Below are 26,071 nucleotides of genomic sequence, written 5' to 3'. Positions count from 1 at the left end.
GATAAGATGACCCATGACCTCCTCTCAGGCTGACCCAAACATTCATCATGCCTACTTTAATGATCCCCAACTTAAGAAATATGAGGCCTTCACTAGGAGAATTTGACCAGCTTGTGATCACACACTTCAGAAAAGCTAGAACTTTTCTAGTCTGTCATATCACTTACCCAGCAGCACATGACTGTACTTAGACAATCTGGCTAGTAAACTTTCATTAAGGAACTGAACCTGCATATTCCTATCAATAGAGCATGGGAGGACAATAACAAAATTAAGGGTAGGAAAACCAGTCGTCTCCCATCTAAACTCTGTACAAAGATCCAACAACCCACTTAACACCTGGGCACTGTGTCTAGTTTTGCATATCTGCTGTCTGAAATGCAGGCTAAGCTCCACCAAAAATATGAACATAGAGATAGACTAATCTTGATGATGAAAAATGGGCATGATTGCAATATCCAGTTCACTGAATTTGAACTGGACTTGGTATCGCCTATGAAATAATACAGTTCCCATGCAATGTACAAGACAGTGCCCATCTTACAATACATAATATGAACATTGTGACAGGAGTGTTCCCACCTCCTAGATAAATAGCCTTATCACTCCAATACCCAAAACTAACGAACCTGTTGCCATTACTTATATCCCTGACATGTTTATTTTAAACCTTTAGGGAGATGATACTCAGTAGTCTTCTATATAGAACTAGAGAGCATGCCTCCTGATCTATGTGGTTTTATGCACAAAAAGAATGTACATCACTGCATTACCACCTTTTTAACTCTCATACAAAGTACAATTACACCTCCTTCCTTATCCTTAAAGCTGCTATTGATACTGTCAGTTGACATTTAATCCTGTATGAACTTAAAATGTATACAGGGGCTGGCTTCTATGCTGGATCTCTGGCTATCTGTTCAACATAGAGTCATTAGTTCTGTTTCAAGGACACAAAAATGAAATCAAAGAGTTTGAAGTTGGTACTCCATATGGTGGTGTACTTGGCCCCATCTTGTTCAGTTTCCTAATTAACACCCTTCAGTCAATGTACATATATATCAGACACCATTTACTTAGCTATGCTGACAATATTATGATCAATATCCTGGGTATAATAATTAACTCACTGTATTGAATCATGTATCACAGATCTGTGAAAGGTTAGGGTTTATCATCTTTTCTTATAAAACCAAAATCCTCAACAGATGTCCCCATAAAAGATGGGGTATCACCAGAGAGATTCACTTGAACAATGACATCACAGATAGATTGTGCAAATAGGTAACAGTTTGATGCTGTTTTAAGTACACAACCAATGTAGAGAGAGGCTCAGAGCACTCAGAGATATAGGTGGCCACAATCTTCAATCTGAGGCCAATGTCAGAATAGTTAAAAATGATGTGCATTGCTTACATCCAATCTATGGTTGAATATGCTGTACCTCTGCTTGCTCTAATGCCTGAGAGAAGCCTTAGGATGCTTGAGAAAATACAGAATGAAGCTATGAGGATCATTCTTGGTTGCCTTAAAACAACAAAGATTGTAAACATGAGTATCAGGTAAAGAATAACTGAAATCACTATTCTTACTGGGATGCAGATGCTTAGGCAAATACATTCCAGTCCATGTAAAGATACCTTCCATACCTTCTTCTCAAGTGGAAGACATCTAAATGGGTCCCTACAACTGCTAATGGGCTTAAATGTATGATGTCCGTGACCTCTACCATAGAGATAACAATTGCACTGTCTTGCCCCATCAGGTATTAACCTCTTTGATGTCATTGATACCACATTTCTCCCAAAGCCTATACTTAGGTCACATCCTGGGTTAACAGTAAGAGTTACTAATGTTGCCTATCAGCACTGAATATAGTCTCTCACAAACCATACATACACATGGTGTCCCTGCAGCAAACCACTGGTGGTACCACTGGTACTGCTACTGTTGTAACATATACTCATGGTTTTTATGTTGACCTGGGACTTGGTTGATAATTGGGCATCCACACTCCAAACAGAACTATTTGCTATCCTTGTAACCATTAAATTTGCTGAAAACTTAAAAACTGATAATCTGATTGTAAGTAACTCTTTTCCCTCATTGCATTTAACTCAGGTCATTGTGTAATATGCTTGTGTCTGAATCACAGCGCAGGGATGACTAAATACTCATGCTCAGCTTAGAGTCCACTTTCTCTTGGTTCCATCACGTATTGGGGTCAAAATGCATGATAAGGCTGATGATCTAGCAAAACCTTCTGCTGTGAAGGATGAAGTTGATTACCTCCTGGGTTTACCTGCAAGTAACTTTAAAACCATTGTTCAGAAAAAAACATGAAAAAAACACTTTAGACTTAAGAAATGAAATCAACTAAAGCAGATCAATTAACCATTATTATATCATGCAAGGAGAACCATATAAATACATATATTATTTTCATACATATTTGCCATTTCCCAGGCTAGGAAGGTAGCATCAAGAACAGATGACAGAGCCTTAGAGGGAATATCCTTACTTAGCATCCAAGTCTGTTCCCTCTGTAGGAAAATTTTAAACAGGAGGATAGGATTTCCAGCTCTCTGCTCGTTCTCCTTTTAGTCGCTTTCTAGGACATGCAGGGAATATGTGGGAAGTATTCTTTGTCCCCTATCCCCAGGGTGAGGATTCTGGGAGCAATGAAGAATGTGTGGAAGGAGAGAACGTTATCTCACAGAGCAAAAATGGGTATGTTTGAAGGAATTGTAGTTCCAATGATGTTATATGGATGCAAGGCATGGGCTATAGATAGGGTTGTACAGAGGAGGGTGGATGTGTTGGAAGTGAAATGTTTGAGAGCAATATGTGCTGTGAGGTGGTTCGATCAAGTAAGTAATGAAAGGGTAAGAGAGATGTAAGCAAACAAAAAGTGTGGTTGAGAGAGCAGAAGAGGGTGTGTTGAAATAGTTTGGACATATGGAGAAAATGAAAGATTGACAAAGAGGATATATGTGTCAGAGGTGGAGGGAACAAGGAGAAGCAGGAGACCAAAACTGGTGGAAGGATGGAGTGAAAAAGATTTTGAGCGATCAAGGCTTGAACATACAGGAGAGTGAGAGGTATGCAAGGAATTGAGTGAATTGGAACGATGTGGTATACTGAGGTCAACATGCTGTCACTGTGTAGAGGAAAGTGGATGTGTTAGAAATGAAATATTTAAGGACAGTATGTGGTGTGAGATGGTTTGATTGAATAAGTAATGAAAGGGTAAGAGAGATGTGTGGTAATAAAATGAGTATGGTTGAGAGAGCAGAAGAGGGTGTATTGAAATGGTTTGGTCACATGGAGAGAATGAGCGAGGAAAGATTGACAAAGAGGATATATGTGTCAGAGGTGGAGGGAACTAGAAGTGGGAGACCAAATTGGAGGTGGAAGGACGGAAAGAAAAAGATTTTGAGCGATCGGGGCCTGAACATACAGGAAGGTGAAAGGCATGCAAGGAATAGAGTGAATTGGAACAATGTGGTATTGAGAGGGTGAAGGCATGTACAGAGCATCAGATTGGGGAAGAGCAGTGTGGTTTCAGAAGTGGTAGAGGATGTGTGGATCAGGTGTTTGCTTTGAAGAATGTATGTGAGAAATACTTAGAAAAGCAAATGGATTCGTATGTAGCATTAATGGATCTGGAGAAGGCATATGATAGAGTTGATAGAGATGCTCTGTGGAAGGTATTAAGAATATATGGTGTGGGGGCAAGTTGTTAGAAGCAGTGAAAAGTTTTTATCGAGGATGTAAAGCATGTGTACGTATAGGAAGACAGGAAAGTGATTGGTTCTCAGTGAATGTAGGTTTGCAACAGGGGTGTGTGATGTCTTTATGGGTTTTTAATTTGTTTATGGGTCGGGTTGTTAGGGAGGTGAATGCAAGAGTTTTGGAAAGAGGGGCAAGTATGCAGTCTGTTGTGGATGAGAGTGCCTGGGAAGTGAATTAGTTGTTGTTTGTTGATGATACAGCACTGGTGGCTGATTCAGGTGAGAAACTGCAGAAGCTGGTGACTGAGTTTGGTAAAGTGTGTGAAAGAAGAAATCTGAGAGTAAATGTGAATAAGAGCAAGGTTATTAGGTACAGTAGGGTTGAGGGTCAAGTCAATTGGGAGGTAAGTTTGAATGGAGAAAAACTGGAGGAAGTGAAGTGTTTTAGATATCTGGGAGTGGATTTGGCAGCGGATGGAACCATGGAAGCGGAAGTGAACCATAGGGTGGGGGAGGGGGCGAAAGTTTTAAGAGCGTTGAAGAATGTGTGGAAGTCAAGAACATTATCTCGGAAAGCAAAAATGGGTATGTTTGAAGGAATAGTGGTTCCAACAATGTTTGTGGTTGGAGGCATGGGCTATGGATAGAGTTGTGCGGAGGAGGGTGGGTGTGCTGGAAATGAGATGTTTGAGGACAACATGTGGTGTGAGGTGGTTTGATCGAGTAAGTAATAATAGGGTAAGAGAGATGTGTCGTAATAAAAGAGTGTGGTTGAGAGAGCACAAGAGGGTGTTTTGAAATGGTTTGGTCACATGGAGAGAATGAGTGAGGAAAGATTGATCAAGAGGATATATGTGTCAGAGGGGGAGGGAACGAGGAGAAGTGGGAGACCAAACTGGAGGTGGAAAGATGGAGTGAAAAAGATTTTGAGTGATCGGGGCCTGAACAAGGAGGAGGGTGAAAGGCGTGCAAGGAATAGAGTGAATTGGAACGATGTGGTATACCAGGGGTTGACGTGCTGTCAATGGATTGAACCAGGGCATGTGAAGCGTCTGGGGTAAACCATGGAAAGTTCTGTGAGGCCTGGATGTGGAAAGGGAGCTGTGGTTTCAGTGCATAATTACATGACAGCTAGAGACTGAGTGTGAACGAATGTGGCCTTTGTTGTCTTTTCCTAGCACTACCTCATGCACACGAGGGGGGAGGGGGTTGTTATTTCATGTGTGGCGGGGTGGCGAAGGGAATGAATAAAGGCAGACTATGAATTATGTACATGTGTATATATGTATATGTTTGTGTGTGTATATATATATATGTATGCGTTGATAGGGGATAGGGGATTAAGAATACTTCCCACGTATTCCCTGCGTGTCGTAGAAGGCGACTAAAAGGGGAGGGAGCGGGGGGCTGGAAATCCTCCCCTCTCATTTTTTTTTTAATTTTCCAAAAGAAGGAACAGAGAATTGGGCCAGGTGAGGGTATTCCCTCAAAGGCCCAGTCCTCTGTTCTTAATGCTACCTCGCTAACGCGGGAAATGGCGAATAGTTTAAAAGAAAGAAAAGAGATGTATAGGTATGTGTATTTGCCTGTGTTGACGTTTATGTATATACATGTGTATGTGGGTGGGTTTGGGCCATTCTTTCGTCTGTTTCCTTGCGCTAACGTGCGAGACAGCGACAAAGCAAAATAAATAAATAAATAAATATGTATATATGTATCATTAAATTTTAGGGAGAATGAAAATATGTTATGGAAGGAGGTAAATAAAGTGCGTCAGACAAGGGAGCAAATGGGAACTTCAGTGCAGGGGGCTAATGGGGAGGTGATAACAAGTATTGGTGATGTGAGAAGGAGATGGAGTGAGTATTTTGAAGGTTTGTTGAATGTGTTTGATGATAGAGTGGCAGATATAGGGTGTTTTGGTCGAGGTGGTGTGCAAAGTGAGAGGGTTAGGGAAAATGATTTGGTAAATAGAGAAGAGGTAGTAAAAGCTTTATGGAAGATGAAAGCCGGCAAGGCAGCAGGTTTGGATGGTATTGCAGTGGAATTTATTAAAAAAGGGGGTGACTGTATTGTTGACTGGTTGGTAAGGTTATTTAATGTATGTATGATTCATGGTGAGGTGCCTGAGGATTGGCGGAATGCTTGCATAGTGCCATTGTACAAAGGCAAAGGGGATAAGAGTGAGTGCTCAAATTACAGAGGTATAAGTTTGTTGAGTATTCCTGGTAAATTATATGGGAGGGTATTGATTGAGAGGGTGAAGGCATGTACAGAGCATCAGATTGGGGAAGAGCAGTGTGGTTTCAGAAGTGGTAGAGGATGTGTGGATCAGGTGTTTGCTTTGAAGAATGTATGTGAGAAATACTTAGAAAAACAAATGGATTTGTATGTAGCATTTATGGATCTGGACAATGCATATGATAGAGTTGATAGAGATGCTCTGTGGAAGGTTTTAAGAATATATGGTGTGGGAGGCAAGTTGTTAGAAGCAGTGAAAAGTTTGTATCGAGGATGTAAGGCATGTGTACGTGTAGGAAGAGAGGAAAGTGATTGGTTCTCAGTGAATGTAGGTTTGCGGCAGGGGTGTGTGATGTCTCCATGGTTGTTTAATTTGTTTATGGATGGGGTTGTTAGGGAGGTAAATGCAAGAGTTTTGGAAAGAGGGGCAAGTATGAAGTCTGTTGGGGATGAGAGAGCTTGGGAAGTGAGTCAGTTGTTGTTCGCTGATGATACAGCGCTGGTGGCTGATTCATGTGAGAAACTGTAGAAGCTGGTGACTGAGTTTGGTAAAGTGTGTGGAAGAAGAAAGTTAAGAGTAAATGTGAATAAGAGCAAGGTTATTAGGTACAGTAGGGTGGAGGGTCAAGTCAATTGGGAGGTGAGTTTGAACGGAGAAAAACTGGAGGAAGTGAAGTGTTTTAGATATCTGGGAGTGGATCTGGCAGCGGATGGAACCATGGAAGCGGAAGTGGATCATAGGGTGGGGGAGGGGGCGAAAATTCTGGGGGCCTTGAAGAATGTGTGGAAGTCGAGAACATTATCTCGGAAAGCAAAAATGGGTATGTTTGAAGGAATAGTGGTTCCAACAATGTTGTATGGTTGCGAGGCGTGGGCTATGGATAGAGTTGTGCGCAGGAGGATGGATGTGCTGGAAATGAGATGTTTGAGGACAATGTGTGGTGTGAGGTGGTTTGATCGAGTGAGTAACGTAAGGGTAAGAGAGATGTGTGGAAATAAAAAGAGCGTGGTTGAGAGAGCAGAAGAGGGTGTTTTGAAGTGGTTTGGGCACATGGAGAGGATGAGTGAGGAAAGATTGACCAAGAGGATATATGTGTCGGAGGTGGAGGGGGCAAGGAGAAGAGGGAGACCAAATTGGAGGTGGAAAGATGGAGTGAAAAAGATTTTGTGTGATCGGGGCCTGAACATGCAGGAGGGTGAAATGAGGGCGGGGAATAGAGTGAATTGGAGCGATGTGGTATACCGGGGTTGACGTGCTGTCAGTGGATTGAATCAAGGCATGTGAAGCGTCTGGTGTAAACCATGGAAAGCTGTGTAGGTATCTATATTTGCGTGTGTGGATGTATGTATATAAGTGTGTATGGGGGGGTTGGGCCATTTCTTTCGTCTGTTTCCTTGCGCTACCTCGCAAACGCAGGAGACAGCGACAAAGTATAAAAAAAAAAAAAAAAAAATATATATATATATATATATATATATATATATATATATATATATATATATATATATATATATATATACCACTTTTAATTTTTTCCCTTCTTCAAGAAGAAATTTCATCTTATTTCATCAGCCATGAACTACTGACTTTATTATGAATTATTTGATTCATACTTCACTATCCCCCACATTATTGGATATCATGGATCCCTTATCCAAAACAAGCTCTTTATTATGTACTTTTTTTTAGACCTTTATTTAGTTCAAGTGGTTTATGAATGCCCTCATAATTTACACTTTATTAAACAAATGTAATGAAATTTCACCACATTAGAATTTTAAATAAAGCTTGTAATTGGAATAAAAATGATCTACTTTAATACAAAAGGGTTTTATTAAGAACTCACAACCAGAATTTCATACAATAATCATCCTAGCCAGGACTCATTTATTGCAATAATATCTAAGAAAGTAGAGTTTGAAAAATTTTAGTGCTGAAATGTGAATTCCGTCCAAGAAATAAATAATCAAAGAGAGAATGATAGAAAATAAACATGCTTCCTTTTAAACTTCCCCTTGCAGATTACTACTTAAAATTAAGTAAAAGTTATGTCCACTACTTATGAAAACAATCAGTTTCACAAAATCCAGTCAAGTAAGTAAATATATAGTTTAATCTGTATTACAAATATCTCATCCACCATGAAGAGTGGAAATGAAAAGAATATTATCATTCTCCTCTATCAAATAGTCCAACTGACCATGCAGTTCCCAGTCTGCATCATTAATCAAAACAAGGATTCCAGGCCGAACAGAATCACCCTGAAGAAATAATTCAGGCCTATCCTGTAGGAGGTTGTTTTTAATCCACTCCAGGAGTTTACCCATAGTCCACTTTGAACCTTCTAGTTCAACTGAATGCTGAGGCACATTATTGACCAACAGCTCAGCACCACCTCTAAATTCAATAGTAATTTTCATGTTTGTTGTTTTCCCTTGAAATTTTTGAAGAAGAAAATTTGCCCTTTATCACCAATTACTGTAGATAAAGATAAAATGAAGTCTTCTAGTTTCTTAAAGATGATCACAAATGGAAAGATGACTTTATATCCCACTTTAACGCTGCATGTCTCTCACCTGTTGGAGAAAATATATTTGTAATTTCAATCACTACCATGAATAATGAGATGTGTTCAGAATAAAAAAACCATTCTTTTCAAGAATCATTTGGTAGTAATTGTATGGTCATAGAATTTAACCCTTAAAGGGCCCAGCTGTGGAAATTTAGAAGGGTCGTTACTACTGGGTCTGTTAAAAAAATATTCAGTTTTATCATTTAATACAAAATATTAAGTTACTGAAAACACTGCTCAATCTTTACCCAGAAAATTATTTGACCACCAATGACCCTTACATTACAACCTGTCCTACACATCATGAAGGTGCAATATATGTATAACAACAATTGTAATGATAGTATTACTCTAGCTACTCATTGTGCTACAAACAGGAGACATCATTAATCTAGAATATTATTTTGCATACAGTATCATTCGTTTTGTAAGTATGCATATATTACATATCATTAACCCTTTAAGTGCAACAGTTCAAATCTTTTGCTCTGAACTTCATTCCCCATGAGTGCAACCATCAAAAACTCTGTGCCAGTTTGAAAATGTCTACCCTTATCTCATGAACAAGTTTCTGTGAATCTTGTAGTGGCATCCAGAATCTAGTACATAATTCTGTCTACCAAAGCCAGTGGTGTACTCTCTAGAGGTTATCGGACATCAACAGAATCTCTCTCTCTCTCTCTCTCTCTCTGCATTTTTACCATTAGTTCATAAAGACAGGAGACAAAGTGATGTCATTTTAGATGGCAGGCTTATGCATCCTTTTAAACTTTTGTTTAGGCATTTTGAGTTTTTTCTCTCTTTCCAGTACATTATGAGTATCGAGAAGACACCTGCTACAAACAGAGTAAAGCGGAGTTGTAGGCTTCTGACTCTGAGAGTGAGGGGTCTCGGATGTCTGTGACAAGGATGATCCCAGGAAGCTAGCGCTGCAAGGTAATGCCTCATCCACTAGCAATGTTGGTATCTCTACTGTGCCCTCATGGTCTAGAGAGAAGAATATCACATATTCTAAACTGTAAAAAAGTATGAATTTCCAAGACAAACATGCTAGGTCTGGCTTGAATTCTTTTTCTTTTTTTAAGGGTTGGAGGCTCCAGTCAAGTACAAAGCTCCAGGTAGTAGTTGGTACGCAGCCAACAACCAGGAAGGTATACTACCAGCACTAACTGCCTGGGTACTGGGAGAGTTAGTGATGGCTGTGTGGTGAACCATCACTTCAATGGTTGTCAAGCTGCACCCTTCTGACCCAGGAAGCTGTAATTTCTTCCTGCCTCACCCACATGTGGATCACTGGCAATCTGTCCACAAACAGAATCTCTCCTTGTCACACATAACACTTGACAACACTTAACTCACACAGCTCATTTTTCATAACTCTAAATTTTCTTATAGTGAGCCCTGCCTTTTGGCAAAATGGTAGAAGCATTTGGTAGAAACAGTTGGTAGAAGTAGTCATTAGGAACAATAGGTGAAAGCCTCTGCAAACACTGTGCTAGACTTGCCCTCTGCCAGAGGCCTGTTAAGGTTGAAGCACTGAAGGCTAAGAAGCAGCAATGGAGTTCACTAGTTATGGAGACTATTGCAGTGGCCACCCCCTTAAGGAAGATCAAGAAAAGAACAGGCATTAGAGATAGAGAGATAGAAAGGAAGACACAACGGAAAGCATTTATGAACTTTAGAGGAAGTGAAAAACCTGTCTTTCAAAATGTGCCAGGTCAGAGTTATTGGGAAAGACATGAGAGGGTAGAGAGTTCCAAAAGTTTGAGGTGTAGGGAAAGAGACACTTGTCAAAAGAGCCCACCAGTGTGTTGTCGATGACCATATAGTAATCATACGATGCAGCCAGTTCTAAGGAACAAAAACCAAAGTAGTATCTATAGAAGAGGGAAAATGAACCAACATTGCAGCATAAAGCAAATGGGGTCAAGTCTTGAAGTAAGCCTGGGAGTTCATAAGTTGGACCACTTTTTGCCTCTACTTTGTCAAGTAAAGATAAAGAGCTAGAACCACCCCATTTGTGAGAGCATTACTTCATACAAGGATGGATCAATCCTTTGTATAAACAGAGCAACTGCTCAGAAGAAATTTCGACAACTAAATAGGCTTTCAGTTTCTTAAGAGACAGACTCAGCTATTTCCATAATGTAGGGTTTCCACGAAAGAGTGGATGTTACATTAATACCAAACATGTTCACAGATTTAAGATGTGAAATTACAGAACCATCAAAGGAGAGAGGAAAGCTGGGAGGAATTTTCAAAAGACAAATGGGTAAAAACAGGCTCTTGGAGGCATTAAACAAAACCAGATTTTGTCTACCTAACTGAGATATCCTGTCCAAGTCTGAGTTTATTAAGGAAATCACGTTAAGACAAGATGCAGATTGAGTGAAAGGAGAAGAGCAGAAATAAAGGATGTGGAAGAATGCACTGTTATCAGCATATGAGTGCATTTGGTTATTTGTGGCAGAGAGGAAATAGTTGATAAAAAAAAAGAGAAAAAGTATAGGGGATAGGTCAGAATCTTGGGGGACACTGCTATTGATGCAGAAAAGGAGAAGGCTGATCCTTCAACAACCATGGAGATAGATTGGCATGTGAGGAAGCTAAATATGAGGGAGGGAAGCCAAAGTAAGGGAGCTTAGTGATAACATACCTTGTCAAAAGTTTTGGATGTGTCAAGGGCAACTACATAGTATTCCCTAAAATCTTGGAGATGATGATGACCAGACATTATTAAGATAGAATACCACCAGCGGACCTCACCTTACCGAAGCCATTCTATTGATCAGAGAGAAGACTGTGTGATTAAAGATGCCCAAGGATATTGGAGTTGAGTAGGGATTCAAAGACTTTGGAAATGGTAGATGTCACAGCAAAAGAGCAACAGTTCCAAGGGTTTGAACGGTCACCCTCCTCAGGGTTGGGGTGTACCGATGCAACATTCTAAGAGGAAGGAAAAGTTCCAGTTTTTCAACAGAAATGGAAAAGATGAGGAAACACAGGTGCAAACAAAGAGAAAGAAATATATATTTGGGAAACTTAGTCAGTCTGAGTATCTGGTGAAGAGTGGAAGTGAAAATGGGATAAAGTGAATCTGGAAAAAGTGTGTGGGGAAGCATGGGAAAGTGGTGCGGGAGCCTCATGACCAGAAAAAGGCAGTACTGTCCCACTATGTTGTAAAAGTAAATGTAAGGATTGTAGATGAATAAGTCTCCTTAGCACAGCTGGTGAGGTGTATAGTAGGATTGTGACTGATCATGTTAATTAGCGAACCTATTGTTGTTGAAAAATAAAAGTAGGTTTAAGAAGGGTAGAAGGTGTATAAACAAGGTATTTGTACTTAGGCAAGGAGTTGGGAAGCTGCAGAGAAAAATAAATGCATGCAGCATTTTGAGAATTTGGAAAAGATATATAAAAGATTAGAAAAGCTCTCTGGGAACTGGTGTCCATGGAAGACTTCTGATTGCTGATAAAAGCTTTTATAATGTAATTTGTGGCAGTAAATCATGGCTTGAGAAAGAGGCGTGAAGTAAACATTAGGGTGTGATAGTGCCACAATTATTCAACTTTTTTATGGATTGGACATTGTGCAAGAAAAAAGTGAGTTAAGGGTGATTGTAATGTGATAATCAAGAGAATGGAAGTTGCCACAGTTGTTCCATGTAAATGATGCTCTCTTGTAAGTTAAATCAGGGAAAGACTTGGGTAGAATGGTGATTCCATTTGCTAATATATATATAAGGAGAATAATTCAAGTGAATGCACATAATTATACGATGTTATTCATTTTTGGAAGAGATAGAAGATTAGAGTGTAAGATCGATTGCACAGAGATCTTAAAGCTAAGGATGAGTTTAACTGTTTGGAAATAAAGTATAGTAGGGATGGTACAAGGAGAGCTTAAGTTACAAGAAGATTCATGCAAGAAATAAAAAACCAAAGCCCTCATGAATGGGTAAAATTCAATCAAAGGATGTGCTAGAGGCTTAAATGAAGAAGTATTTGTCACAATGCTGATGCATGGATGTGAAAACAAAGTATGTATGGGTCTGCTAGAGGCTTAAATGAAGAAGTATTTGTCACAATGCTGATGCTTGGATGTGAAAACAAAGTATGTATGGGTCAAGATAAGTAAAAAATAAGAGCAAGAGCACATATTAGTTGGAATTATGAGGATATATAAAATGAAGATGAAATTGTGAAAACGGTAAGCAATGTGAAGAAATCATTAGATAAGTGTATAGATGAAGGTCTTCTGGGATGATGTGGTCAAGCAGAGCACATTAGAGATGACTAGTTGATCAAGAAGATATACAGGAGAGAAAGTGAAGGTACAAACAGCAGAGTTAGATTGCTAAAGTGATGAACAGAAAATAGTGAGAGAACTGAATTGGGCTTAGGAGATATCAGATCATGTTACAGAGACTAGCTATTAGATGCAATGGAAGCATTCATTGTACGGTGGTAGTAAAAATAAGAACATTGGTCTCACATTATAAACCATCTTAGAAGAGTGTGAAGTTGACAAGTAAAATGCACTTTTATATGAAAGGAAGTTCATGTTTCATTTTAACACACGTCATGAGCAAAAAATGTGAGCGAGTTTAGAAGCTGTATTTACTTGCTGCGGGAAACAGCGATTAAGTTTAAAACAATAATAAAAAAATGTACTTCATCTGGAAACAGAGTAAGGGCAATTGATGGACAGATCGACATAAATATACTGTCATGGAGAAGCAATTCTATATCATCCGCAAAATCTGTATGTCAACAGATTCAGTCCCAGTATTTGTAACAGTCTTTCACATTGTGCAAAAACATAAAATTTACAATATTCTGAACAACTTCACCTATTTCATACAGTGCAATATGCAAAGAAATAAAATGTACAATGTACTGTACAACCTCACCTGTTCCTTCACATTTTCAAGGGCATTCACAGATCGCTGAATTGATTCTTGTTGGTATCAAAGATGAGTCAAAATCAAAGACAGCTTCTGAAGATTTTCCTCTGAATTCCTTATAGCATGCTCCTGTGGATGAATAAGTTAGAAGATATAGCCCACAAGATGCAGTAAACTACTCAACATGTAGTTTATACTAAACTTCAGACTGGTATTATACTCAATGACACTGTGCAACCCAGTAAGTTTTAAACCATTCCTTATTTGGTTAAACATCTTTCATCCTATAGATAAGTTCCCAGATTATGTCTACTGACTTTAACATACACTCTCCTACATATGGTCTAATGGTCTAACTAGAAGAAAAAAATCAATGCCTACACCAAAAATAGTTTGAAATATGAAAAATGAAAAAAAAAATAAATTCATGGAAATTGCATGTTCAGATTTTTCAAATTTATAGAAGTGAGCCCAAAACTGATGTGGATAAAAATGAAAGTGGACATGGAGAGGTGGGTGACTTTTAGCTTATGCACCTGGAACTGATAAGACCAAAGAAAAGAGGTGAGTGTTTTGGGAGGTGCAGAGTAAGTGTGTCAGTAGAGAGTGTAAATGGGGGGAACTTGTACTGTTAATGAAAATGGTAAACAGCTAGTGGAGTTGCATTGAAACAGAAATGGTGATTGTGCATGCCTGGTTTATGAAGAGGGGCATACATAAGTATACATAGGTAAGTAGGGGTAAGGGAAAATGGGAATTACTGGATTATATACTAATACACAAGTGTGCAAAGGAAAGGCTCTTGAATGTGAAAGTGCTGAGAGGGGCAGATGGTGGGATGTCTGATCATTACTTGGTGGAGACAAGGGTAAAGGTGTTTAGAAGTTTTAGGGAAAAGAGAAAATTATATGGGTTTAAGGGAAAAGAGAAAATGATATGAGCATAAAAGGAGGGTAGTGAAAGTGAATGAACTTGGAAAAGTCTTGTATTGAAGAGATAAAAGAAGAGCTTGAATGTAGAATGGCAAAATGTTAAAGCAAATGATGCTAAGGGAGTGGGTAAGGAATGGGAGGTATTCAACCCTCTGGTACTTGTGGAGCATGTATTAACCTTTCTCATGCAGTGTTTTTAAAAACATGCATTCCCAGGTTAAATCTGAAAAGCCTGATAATGGTAAAGAGGATGTTTTGATACAGGCAGCTTCCTACGAGGATTATTTGAGAGCTCATTTGAGAGAGATATATCAACTGCAGACTCCCACCACTCTAACTTTGCTTGCAACAATGCCACATCCTCCACCACCATCCCACACTTCATGATGCTGCAGCCTTCACTCATACCACATACAGTAGGGATGTAAGCAAAATTAGAAAATATATATATATGCATACTAAATATACAAGTTGCCATAAGCAAAGTCAAATACTAAGTGCAGTGTAACTGTGAGCAACACTATTATTGCAGCTCATGAAAACCACTGCAGTGGCCTGAATTTTGTAAATAATGATCACAATCACGAAGTACTACAAGGAATATTTCACTAAGTATAGTACAGAAGTGAGACTATACTTTATGAGATCCTTGAAATATGCTCTTTCATTAACAAAAAAAATCGACCAACTTTTATTTATGCAGTCTGTGAGCATGGATAAGATAAGCCAGCATCAAAGGGGTAAAGGAAGCACTGTCTACATGTGCAAGAGAAGAAAGTGACATGTGAATGGTGGGAGGTGCACAGGTGAGAAAGGGTAGTGAGAGGTGGGATGACAAAGTTGCTAGTGAAAGAGAAAACAGAGGGGTATGGGAATTACTTGCAAGGAAGGAGTGCAAATGATTGGAAAATATACAAAAGAAAGCAACTGGAGGTCAAGAGGAAGGTGCAGGGGTTGAAAAAGAGAGGAAATGGGAGTTTTGAAAGGAGTTTCATAGAGTGAGAAAAACAAGAAAAATGGGTAAGTGGTAATGGGCAGAAACAAGGTGAGGTGAAGTTGGAGTATTTAGGAGGATTGTTCAATGTGTTTGATGATAAGGAGGCAGATGTAGGGTGTGTGGGTAGAAAAGGTATGCAAAATTAGGAAGTCATGGCAAATGGTTTGATGAAAAGAGCAGTGGTGGTGATAGTATTGTGTAAGATGAAAGGTGGCAAGGAGGTTGAATTGGATTAGATCAGGAGGTTTCAAGGTAGGTAGGTTCCTGAGAATTAGATTATTTAATGTGTGCATTTATTTGCAGAAAGTGGTACCTGCAGGGACCATGAGACTGAGAAAAGGTCATGTGTGGTATTGTACAGTGAAGGTGCTACAGAATCTGTATTCTAAGAGAAAGTTAAGAGTCTCAACCTAAAATTAAAATGGTCGTTAATTACTAAACTCAAGAAGTGTTTGGAATTTTCATGGCAGTAAGAGCTTACACATTCTCCTTTTAGAGGTAAGAAATGGCCAGCCATCTCAAATAAAAACATGGTTTTATCTCTTAACTTTGTTTCAGCTAATCACTATTAACTGAAGTTTCTTTAGTATCCTATAAAAATCAACTTTCACTCTCCTTAAACAAAGTATTACCATCTGGACACATTGTTAGCTGCACCTAGCCAATAAGAACAGCTTTATCATAAAGCCAGAAAAATCATTCATTGTTTCCCCATGCTATCCATTATTGGATTCTGGGTGTCTAAACCCTACCTATCCAAAAGTGAACCCAGTGGAAAGTGGATGGAGATGCATGGCTCACAAGTTATAACTTTTCTCTCTCTTTTCACTGTACATGACTGTGATTGTTTTAACATTTATATATTAATAGATAAATCCCCTGTCATATGGTAAAAATCTGTACAGGAGATTTGCATCAAAATAGCACGATTGCACATGGTGAAGTCTTTACGGGTCTTCTACCCACACAGCCCAGGCTGGGCAAAGGCTGCTGGGTTGACTCATTGGTTGACCAAACTATTGGAAGCCACAGCCTGCAGGCCCACATTGCCCCTACACCCTGGCAGGTGTCGAACACTTTGTAGGTACTTGTTTAAGGTGCTCTTAAACTTCTCTAATGTGCATCCCATGGGGTTTCTGATGATTGCAGGTAAGGTGTTGAAATATTCAATGCAAATAATGACGTAATTGTTTTATAATAATGAAGAACATTGTGAAACATGATGAAAATTGTGAAAAATGAAGGAACAATACGGATGGCAAAGGAAACAGCAAGACGCTCCCTCCAAAAAAGATTATGTCTCAATAATGGGGGTTTCAGTTACAAATACAAAGAGAAAACTTTAATTTTGGATTCTCATAAAGATACGAATTCCTCAAAGTTCTATTAGAAAACTTACCATCACTAAGCATACAAGAACTAGGAGGGATGATACACCATCTCTACCTGACATCATCTTTAGTTGCAATGACAGGCTGAGGGCTACAAAGCTGCCCATCATGGAAGTAAGGAGAGAGAAGGGTGATCTAACAGGAGCCTTCAAGATTTTTAATCAGCCATTCAACATTTACAGTAAACAGTTCTTTATGAGATGTGCCACAGGAGTAAGCAGAAGCCATAACAAAGCTTGGCATAAAGTTACTTAGAAAGAATGTTAAGAGATCCTGGTTTAGTGTCTGAGTGGTAGATATTTGGCATAAACTAATCAAACAGGCAGTGAATACTAACAGGTTATTAAGTTTTAAGGGCCTCCTTGATGGCATACAAAGTTCAGATGATGGGGCCTTATGGATGTATAACTCTTTCCCCATATTGAATAAAAAGGCAATTAGAATAGGTGATTACATCCCGATTTACTGAGATCAAGAATTGTGTTTCACCACCTAACTGTGATGTCACCATATGGCAGGAATGTATTATTGTTATCATAGGAAGTAAACTTTCCTATAATTTACTTTTCACTAGGCCTAAATCAAATAAGTAAACGTACTTAATGAATTTCTATTTATGCTAAAGAATAATGATTCCAAACATTACATCGTTCATAAGAAATGTCTACCACCACTGATATTTTTCACCTAAAAGAGTTGTTCTGTTGAAAATAGTGGTTGAGTTTTTCTTTACATATAAAAGGTAACTGTGAGTACAAGCTGTTACTGTTATGCCTTTGTTTGTCTTGATAAAATGTGAATACTTCACTTGTTGCTCATTTTTGGAACTCAAATAACAAATACACAGAAATACAATGTAATAATAGATAAAGAAATATATGGCCAATACATCTTAAAGCCCCTGCACCTTAAAATTTGGCACAACAGTCCTGCTTGTGATGTGACAAATCAAGAGTAATGTTACACTAATGGGTGGCAACCAAAAAGCACACAAGGAGTGGTTTAGGAATGGGCAGAAAGGGAGGTTGTTCAATACATGTCGAGTCATTACTGTGTGCGTATGTGTGTGTGTGTTTTGTCATGAGTAGTGTTTTCTAGTGATGGGTTTTGGCATTGTGGGCAGATGTCCTTTGGGAGTCCAGAGTTGGGATTAATAGCACTAGCTTGCATGACTAGTTAGGAATGATAGCTAAGTGTTTGGGCTCAACAAATGGTTTAGCACAGTAACTACCAGGGACAGCTCAAGGCTATGCTCAAGACTGTCAGTGTTCATATTTCAACACAGTAACTATATACAAACCAACAAATCATATATACATATGAAACTAAAAAACATAAACAGATGCACAATCAACTTTGAAGACCATTAACAGTCTCAAGTGTACTCTTTACACTTAATTTTTTTCCATACATAAAATGATGGTGCCTGTGTGGAAATATATCCGATCATATCCAAATCTAACCTGCAAAGCCATATTCCTGGCAGAATGAGTGAGCATATCAGCCGACTGTGATCCCCGATTAACCTGTCTGCAGATGGAGCCCATGTTGTTAACATTCACTTGCACACGTTCAGCCACACGATTTTTTGAGTCCACAAATAGGTTCTTAGCGCTGGTACTAGACGCAGATGCCATGACAGCTTAGAACCTGTGTAACCAAAAGGACAATAGTGCTTCCATAAAAGGAATCAGGAATCATTGTGTATGGCTGATCTAACATTACTACAATCATGGTTACTCAGTAGTCATTACATTGTTTTGAAATAATTCATAAACTGGGATAAATTTACTGATTTCATATTTTATTGTTCTCTAATTATCACAGCTTCACTAAAAGTAGAAAGACAGTACAAATCCAATCTCAATATTCCACCATGAAACCCCAAGCTATACTAGTTATTTTTCCATCTAACTTTTCCCCATAAATGTATGTAGATCCAACAAAAACACAGTTGTGTTAGATGATATAACATGATGGACGAAGGATTTTGACATGCTATGGAGCCTTGCCTCACAATGGTTGCCCTGCTTTCTTTATGTATACTTCTCAACAGCATTAAAACAAAGTATACAATGTAAAATACAGTTTACTGTTTTTGAAAAAGTTATAATGCATCTCAATAATTTTTTTGTTTTGAGAGTAATTACCATAGAGAACAGCCACAATATTAATCAAGAAATGTGTCTTGCCATCATGTTTAACAACACTACCGAGATAACTAGAGTTCTAGTGTTCATTTTGACATCCATTAAACCAAACCATAAAGATGGTTTATTTGTTGGATGTACCTCATTATAGCAAAAACTCTGAAAAAATCCAGATAAGTTTTCTCAGAACTTTTATAAACAAAGCAGTGTTGGAATGCATGAAAGTCTTTGCTGCCCATTTAAAATAATAATAAGATAATGCTTAATAGTCAATAAAGGGTATACTATGCCTGCATGAGGTTACACCCTAAGTGAAAATATACCTTTGGTGAGGCTATATTATTGGAAGTACAGTCTCATCAAAGAACTCCTCACTCTAAAGGAGCCCACAAAGGATAGAGGGGTCTTCATATCACAGGTGACTAAAGAGGGAAAGAGTGGAGGACTGAAAACCCTCCCCTCCTTGAATTTCAATTTCTAAAAGATGGAACAGGAAAATGAGCCAAGCACTGAGTGCTCATCCTCTTTAAAGACTCAGTTAGGGTGTCTTATGTGGATGTAACTATAATAAGAAGGAAGAGGGAGAAAATGGTGATATGTTTAAGGAAAGGAACATGGATGTTCTAGCTCTAAGTGAAACAAAGATAAAGGGGAAGAGGGGTGAATGGTTTGAGAGTGTCTGAAGTGTAAAGTCTGGAGTTACTGTGCAGGCAGGAGATAAAGAAGTTGTGGGAATGTGTGAAAGAGTGTAAGAAAGTAAGGCCTAGACTGATATGAGTAAAATTGAAAGTTGATTTCAAGAGATGTGTGCTTATGCACCAGGAAATGAATGGACTAAGAAAGAGGGTCATATGCTTTGGGAGGAGCTAAGTAAGTGCATCTGCAGTTTTGATTCAAGGGATCAAGTGTTAGTGTATGTGTGATATGAATGCAAAATTAAGTAATGTGGCAGTTGAGAGCATAGTTAGGGAACATGGGTTACCCAGTGTTGTGAATGAAAATGGTGAACAGTCTATGAAGCTGAGTGCTGAAAAAGGACTGGTGACTGGGAATACCTGGTTTAAAAAAAGGACACACATTATGTATATATGTGTGATTTTCATTAAGTGTATGTCTCATGGTGAGTTGCCCGACAAATGAGAATGCATGTATAGTGCCACTGTGTAAAGAAAAGGACAAAAGTGAATGTTCAAATTATTGAGGTATATGTTTGGGTGTACCTGATAAGATGTATGGATGAGTGATGACTGAGAGGATGGTGACATGCAAAGAGCTTCAGATTGGGGGCAAAGAATGTGACTTATGAAGAAGTAAAGGATATGAGAATCAGATGTTTGCTTTAAAAAATGTGTGCAAAAGATACTTAAAAAAATCAGAAACACTTATATGTGGCATTTATCAATCTGAAGAAAACGTATGATGGGGTGATAGAGATGCTCTGTGGAAGGTGTTATGAATATATGGTGTGGGAGGTATATATCAAAAGTTGTGAAGACAGATGGTGTTATGAATATATGGGATGGATGGAAAACTATTTGAAGTGTGAAGAGTTTTTATGATAAGAGTAAGGCATGTGTGCAAATAGGAAGAGATGTAGACTGGTTCCAGGTGAATGGGTCTGCATCAGGGATGTGTAATGTCACCATGGCTTTAAAATTTGTTTACAAGTGGCGTGGCGAGGGAGATGAATGGAAGAGCCTTTGAGAAAGCAGCATGTCTGTAGTCTGTTAAGTGTGTGTGTCAGTTATTGTTTGGTGATGGCATTGCATTTCTGGAAAATTCAAGCGAGGAACTGCAAAAGCAGGTGTCTGAGTTTGGGAGGGTGTGTGGAAGGAGAAACTTAAAAGAGATGTGAATAAATGTAAGGTTATCAAGTTTACCAATAGAAAGAGACATGTTAGTTGGAGTGTAACTTCAAATAAAGAGAACCTGGAAGAAGTAGGATATTTAAGATACCTGGTAGTGAACATGGCTACTGATGGAACAATGGAAGCTGAAGTAAGCGACAGGCTGGATGAAGGGGCTAAGTTCCAGGGTACATTGAGAAGAGTGTGAAAGGAGAGGTCATTGTCGGCAAGGACAAAGATGGGCAAGTTTGATGGAATAGTAGTCCCAAAAGTGTTGTATGGATGTGAGACATGAGCACTAGGTGAGAAAGTACAGAAAAGGTAAACTGTGTTGGAAGTTCTATGTTTTGAGGACAATACATGGTGTTGGAAGGGTTAGCTGAGCAAGAAATAATAGGATAGTAATAAGAAGAGTATGGTTGAGAGAGCTAAAAAGCATGTGCTGGTGTGTTTTGAACATATGGAGAGAATAAGTGAGGAGTGGTTGCCAAAGAGGGGGTATATGTTTCAGAAATGACAGGGACAAGGAGAAGGGTGAAACTTGGAAAACAAATTGGAGGTAAAAAGATGGAGAAAAAGAGGATCTGAATGCATTGGGAGATAGAGTGAATTGGACTGATGTTCTATATAGGGACTGATATGCTGTCAACATATTGAACCAGGAAATATGAAGCCATCAGGAAAATCATGAAAAGGTCGGTGGGTCCTGGCTGTAGATATGAAACTGTGGGTTTGATGAACTATACAAAACAGCTAGAGTGTGGATGTGAGCAAATGAGGCCATTTCTACATCTTTGCAACAGCACCAGACCCCTAATATGTAGCTTTCCCCTGTCTTACATTTCAGCAACTTCTATTTACATGTTCCCCATCCCCAACATATATCAGACTTACAAAACACACAAACACTGAAATAACCTGACAGGCACTAAACAACTGACCCCAAAGTCCTGAGAGTTGGGGTGAGAGTATCATTAAACTTTAGGGAGAATAAAAAGATGTTTTGGAAGGAGGTAAATAACATGCGAAAGACAAGAGAACAAATGTCAACATCGGTGAAGGGGGCAGTGGGGAAGTGATAGCAGGTGGTGATGAAGTGAGAAGGAGATGAAGTGAGTATTTTGAAGGTCAGTTGAATGTTTTGATGGTAGAGTGGCAGATGAAGGGTGTTTTGGTCGGTTTGGTGTACAAATTGAGAAGGTCAGGGATAATGGTCTGGGTAAGAGATGTGAAAGATGAAATCCAGCAAGACAGCAGGTTTTGATGGTGTAGTAGTTGAATTTATGAAGAAAGGGGATGACTGTGTTGTTGATTGGTTGGTAAGGATATTCAATGTATATATGGATCATGGTGAAGAGCCACAAGATTGGCAGAATGCATTTATAGTGCCACTGTACAAAGGCAAAGGAGATAAAGGTGAGTGTTCAAACTAAAGAGGCATAAGTTTGTTGAGTATTCATGGGAAATTGTATGGGAGGGTACTGATTGAGAGGGTGAAGGCATGTACAGAGCATCAGATTGGGGAAGAGCAGTGTGGTTTCAGAAGTGGTACAGGAGGTGTGGATCAAGTGTTTGCTTTGAAGAATGTGTGAGAAATACATAGAAATTCAGATGGATTTGTATGCAGCATTTATGGATCAGGAAAAGGCATATGATAGGGTTGATAGAGATGCTTTGTGGAAGGTAAGCTGCTAGAAGCATTGAAAAGTTTTTATCAAGGATGTAAGGCATGTATACAAGCAGAAAGGGAAGAAAGTGAAGAGTGGTCTGCAACAGGGGTGCATGGTGTTACCATGGGTGTTTAATTTGTTTATGGATGAGGTGGTTAGAGAGGTAAAAGCAAGAGTTTTGGAGAGAAGGGCAAGTCTGTTGGAGATGAGAGGGCCAGGGAAGCGAGTCACTTGTTGTTTATCGATGATACAGCTCTGGTGGCTGATTCGAGTGAGAAGCTGCAGAAGTTGGGACTGAGTTTGGAAAGTGTGAAGGGAGAAATTTGAGAGTAAATATAAATAAAAGCAAGGTTATTAGGTTCAGTAGGGTTGAGGGGCAAGTTAGTTGAGATGTAAGTTTGAATGGAGAATAACTGGAGGAAGTGAAGTATTTTAGATATCTGGAAGTGGACTTGTTAGCGAATGGAACCATGGAAGTGTGTCATATGGTAGGGAAGTGGGTGAAGGTTCTGGGAGCAATGAAGAATGAGTGGGAAGAGAGAATATTATCTTGAAGAGCAAAAATGGGTATGTTTGAAGGAATAGTGGTTCCAACAATATTATGTGGTTGCGTGGAGGAGGGTGAATGCATTAGAAATAAAATGTTTGTGAACAATGTGGTGTCAGGTGGCTGTATCAAGTACGTAATGAAAGAGTAAGAGAGATGTATAGTAATAAAAAGAGTGTGGCTGAGAGAGCAGAGAAGGGTGTGTTGAAATGGTTTGGACATATGGAGAGAATGAGTAAAGAAAGGTTGACAAGGGGGATATATGTGTCAGAAGTGGAGGGAACAAGAAGTGGGAGACCAACTTGGAGGTGGAAGGATGGAGTGAAAATCATTTTGAGCAGGAGGGTGACGTGCATGCACGGAAGAGAGTGAACTAAACAATGTGGTATACTGGGATCGAAGTGCTGTCAATGGATTGAAACAGGGCAAAAGAAATGTCCAGTGTAAACCATGGAAAAGTCTGTGTGTCCTGGATGTGGATAGGGAGCTGATGTTTCAGTGCATTATACATGACAGCTAGAGAATGAGTGTAAGTGGATGTGTCCTTTCTTCCTCTGTTTCCTGATGCAGTGGATGGTGATACTGTATCCTGTGAGGCAGGGTGGTGCCAAAAATGGGTGAAGGTGAGCAAGTATGAATATGATCATGTATATATATATATATATATATATATATATATATATATATATATATATATATATATATATATATATATATATATATAAATATGAATATAGATAAATGTAAATGAAGTATATATATATATATTTTTTTTATTTTGCTTTGTCGCTGTCTCCAGCGTTAGCGAGGTAGCACAAGAAAACAGACGAAAGAATTTCCCAACCCACCCCCATACACATGTACACACGCACATATACATACCTATACATCTCAACGTATACATATATATACACACACAAACATATACATATATACACATGTACATAATTCATACTGTCTGCCCTTATTCATTCCCGTCATCACCCCGCCACACATGAAAAGAAAACCCCCTCCCCCACATGTGCGCAAGGTAGCGCTAGGAAAAGACAACAAAGGCCACATTCGTTCACACTCAGTCTCTAGCTGTCATGTATAATGCACTGAAACCACAGCTCCCTTTCCACATCCAGGCCCCACAAAACTTTCCATGGTTTACCCCAGACGCTTAACATGCCCTGGTTCAATCCACTAACAGCACATCGACCCTGGTATACCACATCGTTCCAATTCACTCTATTCCTTGCATGCCTTTCACCCTCCTGCATGTTCAGGCCCCGATCACTCAAAATCTTTTTCACTCCATCCTTCCACCTCCAATTTGGTCTCCCACTTCTCGTTCCCTCCACCTCTGACACATATATCCTCTTTGTCAATCTTTCCTCACTCATTCTCTCCATGTGACCAAACCATTTCAAAACACCCTTTTCTGCTCTCTCAACCACACTCTTTTTATTACCACACATCTCTCTTACCCTTTCATTACTTACTCGATCAAACCACCTCACACCACATATTGTCCTCAAACATCTCATTTCCAGCACATCCACCCTTTTCTGCACAAGTATATCTATAGCCCACGCCTCGCAACCATATAACATTGTTGGAACCACTATTCCTTCAAACATACCCATTTTTGCTTTCTGAGATAACGTCCTCGACTCCCACACATTTTTCAATGCTCCCAGAACTTTTGCCCCCTCTCCCACCCTATGATCCACTTCCGCTTCCATGGTTCCATCCGCTGCCAGATCCACTCCCAGATATCTAAAACACTTTACTTCCTCCAGTTTTTCTCCATTCAAACTTACCTCCCAATTGACTTGACCCTCAACCCTACTGTACCTAATAACCTTGCTCTTATTCACATTTACTCTTAACTTTCTTCTTTCACACACTTTACCAAAGTCAGTCACCAGCTTCTGCAGTTTCTCACATGAATCAGCCACCAGCGCTGTATCATCAGCGAACAACAACTGACTCACTTCCCAAGCTCTCTCATCCACAACAGACTTCATACTTGCCCCTCTTTCCAAAACTCTTGCATTCACCTCCCTAACAACCCCATCCATAAACAAATTAAACAACCATGGAGACATCACACACCCCTGCCGCAAACCTACATTCACTGAGAACCAATCACTCTCCTCTCTTCCTACACGTACATATATATATATATATATATATATATATATATATATATATATATATATATATATATATATATATACACATATATATATATATATCTTTTTCTTTTAAACTATTTGCCACTTCCCACGTTAGCGAGGTAGCGTTAAGAACAGAGGACTGGGCCTTTTTTGGAATATCCTCACCTGGCCCCCTCTGTTCCTTCTTTTGGAAAATTAAAGAAAAAAAAACGAGAGGGGAGGATTTCCAGCCCCCCGCTCCCTCCCCTTTTAGTCGCCTTCTACGACACGCAGGGAATACGTGGGAAGTATTCTTAATCCCCTATCCCCAGGGATATATATATATATATATATATATATATATATATATATATATATATATATATATATATATATATATATTTTTTCATACTATCCGCCATTTCCCGCATTAGCGAGGTAGCGTTAAGAACAGAGGACTAAGCCTAAGAGGGAATATCCTCACTTGGCCCCCTTCTTTTGGAAAATGAAAAACAGGAGGGGAGGATTTCCAGCCCGCTGCTGTGTGTATGTATATATGTGTGGATGGGTCTTTCTTTGTCTGTTTTCTGGTGCTACCTCAATAACACAGAAAATGGCGATCAAGTATAATAAATAAATCATTTTCATACATGCATATTCGTCGTTTCCCACATTAGCGATGTAGCATTAAGAAGAGAGGACTGAGCCTTAGAGGGAATATCCTCACTTGGCCCCTTCCCTGTTCCTCCTTTTGGAAAATTAAAAAATCTGGAGGGGAGGATTTCCAGCCCCCTGCTCCCTCCCCTTTTAGCTGCCTTCTATGATACACAGGGAATACGTCGGAAGTGTTCTTTTTCTCCTATCCCCAGGGATAAATAATATATATACATACATATATATATATATATATATTCTTTTTTTTCTTTCATGCTTGT

The 26,071-nt window shown here is 39.1% G+C and overlaps 2 protein-coding genes across 3 annotated transcripts in view; one reads left to right on the top strand and one right to left on the bottom strand.

The window, feature by feature from the left end:
• Exo84 (exocyst 84) overlaps positions 1-13,455 on the top strand; it is a 135,404-nt gene extending 121,949 nt beyond the window's left edge. Inside the window, exons 15-16 of one of the 2 annotated variants that reach the window (XR_011712981.1) lie at positions 9,357-9,484; positions 9,634-13,455. Coding sequence is in view for 1 of the 2 variants with exons in the window: in XM_071663423.1 (XP_071519524.1) it covers positions 9,357-9,412 (56 nt within the window). In the remaining variant the exon portion in view is untranslated. Of the gene's footprint in view, positions 1-9,356; positions 9,545-9,633 lie in introns of those variants that run through there. The other variant, XM_071663423.1, reaches the window with a different exon arrangement.
• The window catches only part of BORCS7 (BLOC-1 related complex subunit 7), a 39,687-nt gene continuing 22,041 nt past the window's right edge, over positions 8,426-26,071 (bottom strand). Inside the window, 3 exon segments of the mRNA XM_071663500.1 lie at positions 8,426-8,552; positions 13,462-13,584; positions 18,239-18,425. Of these exon segments, the coding sequence (XP_071519601.1) occupies positions 8,532-8,552; positions 13,462-13,584; positions 18,239-18,412 (318 nt within the window). The 5' untranslated portion in view covers positions 18,413-18,425 and the 3' untranslated portion in view covers positions 8,426-8,531.

The sequence above is a fragment of the Panulirus ornatus genome, chromosome 1, assembly GCF_036320965.1.
Source record: "Panulirus ornatus isolate Po-2019 chromosome 1, ASM3632096v1, whole genome shotgun sequence".
Lineage (NCBI taxonomy): Eukaryota > Metazoa > Arthropoda > Malacostraca > Decapoda > Palinuridae > Panulirus > Panulirus ornatus.
Note: the sequence above shows the minus strand (reverse complement) of the source record. Positions and strands in the feature narration are given on the sequence as shown.